This window comes from Corvus cornix, chromosome 2 (assembly GCF_000738735.6).
Source record: "Corvus cornix cornix isolate S_Up_H32 chromosome 2, ASM73873v5, whole genome shotgun sequence".
Taxonomy (NCBI): Eukaryota; Metazoa; Chordata; class Aves; order Passeriformes; family Corvidae; genus Corvus; species Corvus cornix.
Window position 1 is genome coordinate 143,395,875 of NC_046333.1, and position 12,205 is coordinate 143,408,079.

The 12,205-nt window shown below is 38.3% G+C and overlaps 1 protein-coding gene across 1 annotated transcript in view; it reads left to right on the forward strand.

The window, feature by feature from the left end:
* NSMCE2 (NSE2 (MMS21) homolog, SMC5-SMC6 complex SUMO ligase) overlaps nt 1-12,205 on the forward strand; it is a 131,752-nt gene that overhangs the window by 488 nt on the left and 119,059 nt on the right. The window contains exon 2 of the mRNA XM_039550268.1: nt 3,190-3,337. Coding sequence (XP_039406202.1) covers nt 3,190-3,337 — 148 coding nt within the window. The remainder of the gene's footprint in view (nt 1-3,189; nt 3,338-12,205) is intronic.

Genomic DNA, 12,205 nt, shown 5'->3' on the forward strand with positions numbered 1-12,205 from the left:
TGTAGAGCTGGTGTTACAGAATCAAATAATTTTTGTTTTCTTATCTCTGCTTCATAGTTTGAGATATTGAAGCATAGAAGGCTGAGGTCATTTCCTCAAATATTTAAAATAAGGAACAGAATAGAAACTGTAAGGTTTTTTTGGTTCTTTATCCTGTCTGACCGTTTGATCGCTTGTTGAAAGGAAAAAAATACCCTCGATAGTCTCCCATTCAGCACCGAGTTGCTGGTTGTTTTCCACAGGTGAGGGGGCTGGGGGTTGCAAATATTAAGTGCTTTGATGCACCCATTGAAGACTTTCCTGGCAGAAAAGAGTGCTTTAAAAACGCGGTGGTGAAACCAATTCCAGTGAGGAATGTGGCCCTCCCGTGGAAGTTGAGTGGACAGCTCCAAGCTGAAGTTGAAGAATTCACTTAGAAAGTTCAAGAGTGACATCTTTGCCTTGGGTTCTATAGGAAACCTGAGGAATAGTTGACTGGCTCAAAACAGCCAGGTGGGAAATGGTGGGGGAACAGGGCCTGTAAGCCCTGAAGTGCCAGAGCATGGAAGATAGAAGGACAGCAGCACGTGTGCCAAGCACACTCCACTGCCAGGGGTTTAGAAGCTGCTGAGACAATGCTGGATCCTTGGGGTGGTGACCATCTACCTTTCTCTCTCCATTTGCTTTCTCTTTCTCTCTCTGGTGTTCTTCTCATACCTTCTTCTCAAAATATGTTGTAAGCTGGACCAAAAAATTTCCAGTGTCTTCTTGTGCCTGGAGAAGTTAAAGTTTGCTAAGCTAAAGTTTGGGAGGTGCCTTATTTTGTCTGGATGTTTTAAAATTTGCCAAGTACCTTATTTTACTTGAATGTTCTAAACCTTGCAAGTAAAAGTTATTGAGTCTCATGAGAATTTGGTTGTTTTTCCCATGCACTGCCCAGGGTATATCCCACTACCTTCCCCTGAACCTGTCAAGCAGGCTGGGGCATTACAGGATTGTAACCAGTTTCTAAGAAAAATAATCTTTTATTAGAAAACAAAAAAAGGAAAATTCATCCAAAAGAAATTACTTTCCAAAAGACAGATTGAGATTAAACTACCAGTGAAATGATATGATTTAATATAACCAGTAACTTCTGCTCCTGTGTAGTTTGCTGAGAATGAAGAAGCCTTTTTAACTTCTTACTGTTGGGTTTTTTTTTTCCCGATTGCCGCTTTCACAGTGTGTGTCTGTGAAATTTCCAAAAGAAATTTCAGCAGGCTTTCTCAGTGAGATTTACCAGGTTCAAGAGGGTAATTCGGCTCTCTCTGTTAACTTTGATACTCAAGATGGGCTCAGAAAGATAAAGCTGCTAACATGATTTTATGTGACTATTCAATAGTGTATGTTTGGATCACAGAGGTTCTATACAGTCTTACTAAGATGGCAAACAACTACATTAAAAAAAAGTAACATAACATACTAGCTGAAGGAATTTGTTATTACATCTTCAAGACCATTCTTTTTCTTTGCTTTCAGGGAGTTCTATAAGGAACTTTTCCGTTGTCATCTGTTGTCGGTTTGACAGCCTCTAAAGATCTCTAATGATAGCAGTCACAGTCTTCTGTCAGGGAGAGCATGAGCTGACGTAACTGGAGCTGTAGTTTAAGCCTGCTGCATCTGTGGAAAGATGCACCTTTAGAAGGCGATAGAGAGGAAGGCCAATTTGCCTGTCATTAAGAAGTTCAGTTTGTGGTGAGGTTGAACTGTTGTTAAAATGTTGCTGGAAGCACATGACATAAAGATGGTGTAGTAGAAGATAGTATTGACTAGCCAAGCACATTTTATAAATGGAAAAAAGAAAAAAGATAGGAAATAAACATTAGGAGACAGCAGGTATTCAGGTCTCATAGTCTGCATGATACTGGTGAGGAACGTGGCAATGTTGTTCAGTTTAAGTGAAGCACAAGATGTAGTTCTGGAGTCTCAGGGAAAGCAGTAGAGGGAGATACAACCTTAGGTATACAAAGTTTGGGAAAAGCGTTGTACTTTCTATTTAGATGTTTTCCAGATTGCTGTTGGATTATAGCCTGTTACAGGCTGTTTTTGATAGAACAACTCTTCCCCTTCTGGTATACCCCAAATTTGTTTGTGGATTCTGCTCTCTATCTCTCCCAATGGCATCTGAATATAGTCCTTGAACATACTAGTTACTCTTTACGTGGACTAATGCAGTATTTCTGTCTATCTAAGAGTTCTGCTTTGTTGTGTTTATTTTTCCTTTTTTGGTGTATCTAAAGCCGAACCAGAATTTTTTTAATCTGAAACTTGAAGTATAAAATTCTGCACACCAGGTTCATGTTTCTCACAGTAGCTGCATGTTGTCTGAGTGGGTTATGGCAAAGCATGAAGAAGGAAGAGCAGAAATTGGGGATTTTTGAGAAGAAACCAACAGATATGAGCAGGATGATAGGCACAGCATAAGCAAAAACACCCAAAGGTTCTATTAATGACAGAGCAGCTAATCCCCATGAGGATGTAGGTTGTGGGTGTGTATTGCAAAGCCAGGGGGAGGTAAGGCAGATAAACAATGGTACCTGTGTGACTTTATTTTGTGCTAATGGAATCTGGTTACCAAAAGTTCGTAGCATCTTTGGCAGAAGTAGGGAGATTTTTAAGACAGGCTTTTATTTAAAAACATTGCTAGATGTTTTACCACCACGTACATTCTTAGTAGAGTGGCCCTTTGTTAGATTATTTTTTCCAAGGGCCAACTGTTGGTGAAGCTAAATTGAATGTGAGAAATCATATTTCTTTCTAGCCTAATTGATAATATGCCTATAAAACCCAGACAGGTTTTTGGGCACATGGGCTTCTTTGGATCTTCCTCTGGATTGTAAATAGAGCAGTAGTTTTCAAGCAGACATAATCGTGGAGTTTGATCTTCACTGTGACTTAGCAGTAGGAATGAGCTGATGAATACTGCCAGTTGCTTTTAGTGGTGTAATTTTGCTTAATACTGAATAGGAGGTGAATTGAAAACCTGTGATGAATTGCATTGCACTTTCACTGAAATTACGGACATCTAGGGAGCTTTCATCCCTGCTTCCTAATGTTTCAGTAGTTCTGTTGACACTGCTTTATGGTTAGCTATCTATTAGAACTTATGTCTTCTCTCTCAAATTCTCTGTGTGTAAACTGCTTTTAATATGTTCTCCCTGTTATTTCTAGAGTGACAATTTCGAGATGTCAGATGGTCCAAGAATCTCGTTCAATGCAATTGATTCTGCTCTTTCTTCTTTGAAAAACTGCCAGTCCTACATCAACTCTGGAATGGATGTGGCTACTCAGGTTGCCCTTGACCTTGTGGAAAGTTTCAGTAAGTATATTCTCTTGTATTGTGTCCTGAATCTGACAGATGAGTCCTAGACCTATGTATTTTGACTTAGTTACTTTTAATATCTGTCTTTATTATAGGAGCTGTAGCTCTTCGGGCTTGGCCAGGGTGTTTTCATTACAATCGTGTGCCTGTTTGGCCAAACTTAGAAAGACACCCTGAGAGAAGCAGGCCACAAACCACTCCTTCCCTACCAGGTTCGGGAAAAATTGAATTTTCCTCGAAGGAAAGTGAAAGAGATAAGAACTATTTAGTTAACAAACACACAGGAAAAGAATAATAATACTAAATAATGCAATCTCTTGCTGTGGAGAGAAAAACCTGGGAAAATTTCAGAGTCCGTCCGTAGTCTCTCTCTCCCCCTCCTTGGAGCTGGGACGGGGTGGTGGGCCCCCCTCCAGGGCCAAGGCCTTGGTGGAAATTCCTCCTGATGTATTCTGATGTTGAAACAGTCCAGCAGAGAGAAAAGGAAAAAAAAACCGAAGTCCCAGGAAAACAAAAGTTCAACTCTCCGGAGGAAAAGGAGCTGGAAAAAAACTGGCTGAAAGCTGGCTGGAAAGCAAGCAGGCTGCTTCCCCACCCTCTCTCTGCAGAAGCAGACAGGTTTTATCTCTGTGTACTCAGAACATGAAAACAAACTGCTTTGAAAAAGTGCACTTTTCTCTCTCCCCTCTCAGGCTCAGTTTAAAGGCATAGAAAGGCATATATACTAATTTCTGGGGATAGTGCAGTGATAGGGAATACAACATCAAGTCGCCCCAAGACAAATCATTTCACTTAAATTAAAGATTTCATTTAAATGATAAATTCAGTGAAAGCGTAAATACCAGAAAAACACTGTCCCTGCTTTTGTAGCACCCAAGACTAATTGTCTTCCAGTGGTTGTTACTCCACAGCTTTGTAGAAACTTTAACGTTGCTGAATGAGATGGAGAAGGCCCCTTAAGTGGGTGAATAAAATGAGTTTTCATTCTTACGCTCCTTCTTTGTGTGTGTTTTATTTGACATTTAGGGCAAAATGTATTAAAATAGTGCTAAGGATTTTGAATACAAAGCTTGAGACACCTGTTAGGGGATGCAGTTTTTAAATGCTGTCTGTCTTGAAAATCAGGCCTTTTTTTGGGGTGCTTCAGTTTGGGCATTTACAAGGTGGGGTACTTCAAATCTGTAATTACTGCCAACAGTCTTGTCATTGCTATTTCACAGTAAAAGGGGCACGGCAAAAGACACTGCACTTTTCAAAGACCAGCATTAGCTGGCTCATTTCCCATCACATCTTAGATCTGTGATAGGGTTTTCACTAGGAAAAAATAAAAATTTTAAAGCTCCAAACCCCAATAATTTTAATAAAGAGCAGAGGGTGGAGAACAAGAATCTTCTGAAAGAAAAGCTCAGCTGTTCATTATAAATCTTGCATTCACCTAAGCCAAGGATTATGTACAATGAAGATGAATGTTTTTCTCATTGTCTAGTGTGATAGCTCTCTCTCCTTTGACCTTTTTGTCCATACTGCTCTCAGAGACAATTGACATGTCATTTCTAGCAGGTAGAGGAAATGGAAAGCTCATCTGAGCAGTCAGCTGGGGAGTCCCTTTGACATAAAACTCGTGTAACCAGTTCCATTTCCCCTCTGCTTTAGCAGTCACCATCTCTCCTACTTTGTCATAAGCAATGCATGGAAATACATTGAATATATTGAATTCTTTCATCCCCAAGACCACAGAAATTAATTATTTATACAAAAATTAAAAGCTTTTATTAATTTCACTTTTCCTGGAAGCTCCTGTTGCATTCCTATTGGGAATCTAAAGCCACCTAAGCTCAACTGTGCAGGTTTGCAGGTGTAAGTCTATGCCTTGTACTCCTAGGAAATGTCTCTTCCTAATTTACATGCTTCTGACACATTAGTCTTTAATTAGAAGCTTGAAATTATTTTTTTCATTTAACTCAGTAACCAAAAGGACCATTTTTGCATTCTATCCTGAGAGGAGGAGATTACTCCTGATTAAATACCTGGTTACAGTTAAGTTACATCATGTGACTGGAAAACAGCTCTTACCTAGACCATAACACGTTTTATTTTAGCAGAGGCAACTTTCCTGTGGAATCATGGTTATAAAATTATTAAGCATGATCTATTATCATAGTCCATCCCATTGCTCTACAGAGAAGGTATTCCAGATTTGAAGGATTTGTAGGTCATACTTCTTTGGTCTGGTGTTCCAGAATTATGTTTTTACTTACAACAGTTGTCTTCTTTACTCCTACACCTTTCCTTGCAGATGTATGTACTTGGAATGAACAAATAGTGAAGGTCGTCACATTTACAAGGTTTGGTTTTCATTCCCCTGACTACTCTGCTTGGACTTCAAGTTCTTGTGTTCCTTACAGAATGCCATCAGGAGAGATGCTGGGTTTCTGTGGCATGACATGCTTTGCTAAACTCTCAGTGTTCTAGAATTATTATCATCTGGTCTGCTGGACTTGACTGTTCAGCTCTTACCTCCAGCTCATATGTGGCAATTTCTGTTTCTAGAGCTATTGCTCATCTGTCCTACTTTGCCTTCATGTTCTGAGGCAAAATACTAATTTAATTTTGAGACAGCATTAGATAATATATTTCTGTGTTCTTCCTGTCTCATTTGCAATTTTCTTTAATTTCCTTTGCGAAATCTAACTGTCCAGCTTCTGACAGGTTTCATTGCCAGGCTTTGTGGAAGCAAGGAATTCTGTTTCAACTGTTTATTTTATTTTATGAGCACTTTTTCTGTGGATGTATTTTGTTCCTTTAGTGTTTCATATTGGACTATGCTGTTTTTTGTGAATAGTAACAAAATTTTTCATAGCAAGTACATGAGAAAAATTACATTTGCTTCTTAAGATAAATGACTGAAAAGACAACAAAGTTAGTTCAGTGAGTGATTTTTTCTCTCTTAATTCCTATTCTCCACAAACCAAATTCTAAAAACATTTACTGTTAAGTGTATTTATTAAATGTTTATTTTGTTCTACTCCTGTGTAGATTTATGAAAAGAAATTACTTGTGTTAAATATTTGGGTCAGGCATTGCTCATATATGAACTTGTACAATCTTTAGAAAAATAAGGCTATTTATTATTAATAAGGCTATTGTTATTAATAGCTAACTGTGTGCAGAATAATTTTAATGTACCTGATCCTGAAAACCTTTTATTTTTTAAGGGATTTTGTTGATGTCCATGAAGTAAAATTGTTGATTAAGATCTCCCTGTCAATTGAGAACCTGGTGACTTTTAGCATTGAACACTGTTGTTGTGAGCATGTGCTGGCAAAGAGACAAAATTTTAAAGGATCCTGTAAGTGGTTAAGGATCTGTATCTAGAGGTGAAAATTAGTTTCAGCAAACTGAATGTGAAGGGGAAACAGCCAATTTAAAAACTCATTTTATTTAATGAGTGAAAAGCAAAGATAAATCTTTTGTCCTCAGTCTTTCTGCTGATTATCTTTTAGAAACTGACATTGTCTAACGGTTGTATTTTTCTCTTATTTAAAGTACACTGTTGCTGTATAGAAGCATTTTGAAAAGTTACTATATAAATAAATGATGTAAGCAAAAAACCAGACTGTGCAGTTGATTTCATATGTCCTGTCTATGCTCAAAATACTCTTGGATGTTCTGTGACCCAGCCTAGTAAAATACTGAAGGAAAAGACATGCTGATATTCATCAGTGGCCCACAACCTTCTGAGGGTCTGTGTATTTTAAAGCTAAAGTGTGTGCCTATATCCTTTGCTGGATTGGAGTCCTAATAGATTTAAGAATATGAAGATGACACTGTTCAAAATCAGTTATAATGCAAGTAAAATCATCTCAGTTCTACTATAATTTGCATCTTCCTAAATCTTGCCTCATTCTGTTTTTGAGCTTTAGTAGTGTGGTTGCAGAACGAGAATTCATTAAGTCACTTGTCACAAGTACTTGTTTGGCAACTTCTCTGAATTGTAATGCTCTGAGTATTGAACTTTAAGCCCCATGTTGACACCTTTGCACACAGAGGAACAGCTGTTTGCACTTCTAATTCAACTTCTCTTGGTTGCTGAACTGTCTTTACTTAACTACTTGAAGTAGTTCTATAGAGTTAGAAAGCACTGATGGACATCTGTGTCAAATACTTGAATGATAAGTTTTATTCTCTGTTTTTGGAATTAGTGAAACCTGCAATGCAGTGTTGACTGATGTGCTGATTATGGTACAAATATGCTGGCCCAGGATAGATCTGGTGTATCCATGACAGACATCCATTCCCAGCTTTGCTCAGAGTTTTTGGATGTAAATTTGGTCAGCTCACTGAGGATGCCAGTTTCAGGTGACTCTTCATGAGAAAGCAGCAGAACTTTCTCAAGAATACGGGATTGTAAAGTATGGAGAGCTGTGGATATTGGAATGAAGAAATCTAACTCAGGGTTATCTCCAGGCTTCCAGTCAGCAGCTGCTCTTTAGATGGGGTGTTGCTTTTGTAGGGGCTGGACCCCAAACTGGGAGGATTGTCCAGTACAAATGGGAAATAACTGGGAGGTCTGGAGAGTATGCTAACTACAGACAAGATAAGAATTTCTTAGCATAAAACTTTTGAAAAGCATTTTAAAGAGTGAACAGCTAGAGTTTTGTCTAATTAGCTGGATGGGTTTTCTAGTAGAAAGCAAGGTGCTTCCTTGATGTCTGGGACTTTCTTCAGCCACACATCACATTCCCACTATGAAGTGTAGAGGCCCTAAGGTGTGGAGTAGCTGTTTGGGAAGCAGTTACTGCAGGTGAATTATAATCTTGCTTGAGGAAAAAGAAAAGAGCTACTTTTTCTTCAAAAACATGCTGAAAATGTCATGGTCATCTGTTGCCCGTGGCTGTTTGCCATGTGTATGTATCAGTGATCTTCCTGTAGCACTATCAGGATCTGCTTGAGAATTCCTCCTCTCTTCTTAACATCCTTTGAAGGGTTTTGCTGCTCACCAGTATGTACAGAACATGCTCAGGGGTCTTAAAAGTGTTAGTGATATGATTCTTTGGCATGTTCCCCAGATTAAGTTAAGAGTTACAGCTCTGGCTTTTCTTTCTTGTCTGCTCATTGCATAACCTGCTCCTTCCGCCAGTAGAGTTTACCTCAGTTCTGTCTGCTTATCCCATTTGTGTGTTCCCCTTGTCCCAGGGCTGCCTCTGCACTTTTCTTCATGTGTACATTGCATCTCAGATGTGCAATGTCCTCCTTTTCTGACTACTTTTTCATCTCCAGATGGATTGAGATCCACTTGTGTCATCATGCCTGTTCAATACTAGCTAAACAGTCATTGGTAATGTAGGATCTTTCCATGTAGATTTAACCCTGTGGGATTACCCACATTACTTTGATTTATCTCACTGCTCACTTAGAATGGTTTTAACAAGAACAGCTCTAAATGTTGCTGAGGGTTGTTGACATAGGAAGAAGTGTGGAACATACAGACATGGTCGTTAGCCTTGTTTTATGAAATTATTGCCAGCCTTTTGATAGACAGTTGGATGAGTTTATATGGAATATCCACTATTCTTTGCAGCGACTTTCTAAACCCATTGCAGCAGCCTAAAACAGTCCCTCTTGAAGATTCTAAGTTTGTTCATCCTAGAGAGAGGGACCCGTTCCATGATAGTTTCTCTGTCATTGACCTAAAACTTCTACTTGGAATGGTATAAACTCCAGTGTAAAAATGGACTCTGTGGCTGTGTTTGAATATCAAATGATTTGGTTAATTTGTTTTCTTTGTTCTTTTTTTTTTTTCTAACTTATTTTTCCTTGGAAATTCAAATGCAGGATTCCTGCAGTATCGTACCATGAATCTTGACACTGGCAAAGTTCTTGTGCATGAAATGACTATGATGTGATTATTTTGGAATCCAGAAATTAACCTGCTGACACCTGTGCTTCTAAAATGTTTACGGTCTCTTAGTTTCCATGGTGTTAGAGATCACTGTGCTTCATAAAAATAATCCAAACGTAAGGTACTTGTCCTGAGAACAGGCTGTAGCATCTAGGCTGGAATGACACTTTGCAACTTGCTTGAGGAAAAGGTGTGAGCATGAAGGTCTTCTGACTGATGAAATGAGCAGGATAAACTTTGCCTTGCTGCTCTGTTCTTGTCCAGTCAAGATAAGCCATGTCAAGATATTTTCTTGCACATCTTGCCTTCCATCTTATATGAATGATGTTTTGGTCAAGTCTCCACCTCACAGTGGCTTCGTAATGGTCAAAGCTGTGGCCTGTGTTGCAGGGACTCTTCATGAGAAATCAGACCTTGGTTTTCACTTTTAAGTCCATATTACCTGTGAAGGTGCTAGTGAGAAGAAAGTAGCAAACAGTTTTATATGCACTGCAGGAATACAGGTTTTTTCTTATTGGAGAACCTAAGTGTAGATTTTCTTTTTCTGTTTTCTTGTTGGAGAATGTAAGTGTAGAATGTCAAGGTCCATCCTGGAGATAAATGACTTTTCACTGAAAGTTGCTATACAGAAATGTTTTCTTGTTATGAGAAGGTACTGTAGAAAATGAAGAGAGGCCAATGATGCATGAAGTTCATCCTTCTGTGCTGACCTCTGTGAGATGCTTCCTGTGAAGCTGCAAGAATTTCCTCATGATACCATGCTGTTCACAGAGGAAGTTTTATTCTAACCCCAGGTTTTTCTCTGCCTGAAGCTGTTTGTTCACTGGTCTGATTTGTTGCTACACCAATGTCTGTGATGATAATTGGTGACATGCACTAACTCAATGTAGGCACCAAAATTACATCTTTCTTCTTGGGGAAGTTCTTTTCCTGTTGTCTAAAGTAAGCTTGTATTTTGTGGTATGGGAAATAAAATGTTCCAGATTCCTTTTCTCAAAATTACTAATTTTGCTTTCCTTTAAATCCCTCGCTTAAGATTAATCATTTTAGGAAAGATGTGCTTTTAATCTTGACTTATCCTTCTCTTCTGTTGTGCTGTGCTTCTTGTATTGTTTTACATGTATTCACCCTTTCAACTAACAATGAGAAAGATATGTTTTCTTGAAGTAGGTAGATAGATATATGATGTAATACTTGCAGTATTTGTTCAAGTAATTTTATTCTTTGAAACAAGAAAGACTGGTTGAGTTCTTGTGAAATGCTTTTCTGAAAACAAAAAAGTTACATTTTTTTGCACTATGCTCTGCAGTCAGTATAAAAATTTTGAGAGGAGAGGGTTGGATTAATTTTTTGTTCTACCTCTCTTTACTTACAGTGTTTGTATCCAGCACTGATGAGCCTGTTGCTGGAATACACTGATTGGTTCTGGAAGCTGTTCTTTAAAGAAGCTGTCCAAAAAAGGAGAATTTGGAAATGTGCCTTGTTTCAAAATCTGGAAAAATATTACTTGTAATGAAAGACTTGTGTTCTTTTATACTTATCCAAAACCACTCTGACTGTAGTCTGTAATCTTACAAAGTGGGAAGAAACAAATATGTAGTGTTGTTACTCTTTCCTAGCTGTAATTTTGCCTGCAAGAACACTGTGCAGTGAGGGGAAAGCAGCTACATTAAGCTGTAAAAAGCCATATTAAGCAGCTATATTATTATATTAAGCAGCATGCTTCTGTTCTGATGGCTCTTTTTCAGTTTGGGTGCTCATTAAGCTGAGTGCGTCCAAGTATGTTTGTTCTCAACTTTAGCAGTTCGAAGGAAAGAGAAACCCTTTAGGTGGCAGCAGAGGCTTTCCTTTTTCTTTCACCTGCTGTGGCACTTTGGAAGTCACTCGTGGAATGGATATACAGGTGTTGGTGTCATATCACTGTACTCTTACATGTAGTGACGATAAAGTATAAATGAAGGATTGAGATTAATAGAAAGAGAATTTGTATTATCAGATCAATACAGATCATTGCATTTATACATTTATTCTTGAATATGTGAATATGGTATGTTGCAGTTGAACTAGAGAGTATCATACATAGTGAAATCCAGGCTTGATTTAAACCTTAGCTTGCTGAATAGCTGTCCTTAGTGTGTTCTCATGGAAATGTATTGACAGCATGCGCCTGAGCAGAAGGTCAGAGCTGAACAGTCCTGGGCTTTGTCTAAACACTTATGAGTGCTCAGATGAAAACTGCACAGTTTTATTTTACAGATTTTGGTAGGTGGTATTTACACAGTGTCTGATGTCAAATACATGCATATGTATGTGTGAATATTTATTCAATTTTCTTATGTATTTTTCTAAGGTCATTGTGAGTCAGAGAGATTTGCGGTCGCCTGGTGGGTTACCTCATGTGCCCGTAGTTACTATAAATTTCTCTGTCCTAGACCTCATAAAATCTCAGTAGTCTTCAAAATAGATCATAAGCGGGATTTAAATGCTGTGTAGACCTTTTTGGAGACCCTCTGTGTGCTAGTGATAACCTTGAGAGAATGAGTGAGCTTACAGCTGTAAGTTATAGGCTTGAAATTGCTGGGTGAGGTTCTTTGGCCTCTGCTATGCATGAGATCAGAATAGAATGATCCTGATGGTCTGTTCCAGCTTAGAAATACTATGAAGTACTGCAGAGGTCTTGTGTGGGCTCTTTAGCACAAAGATAAATCAACCTCTTTGAAGAAAAGCCAAAGAGGAATATTTTATCTGAGTAATTTACTGTATGAAAATATTCTCTGTAGTATATAAATCTGTCATTTTCTTATCATCGTATTTCTGCTACAGAAATGTGGCAATAAGAAAATACCACTAACTCCTGCTTAAATGTAGAGGCATACGGTATATATAGAAAGTAGTGTGGGCTTTGAAGAACCCACTCTGAAGACTTCAATTTTTATCAATTTAAGTAGATAGGTTTTTAGCTC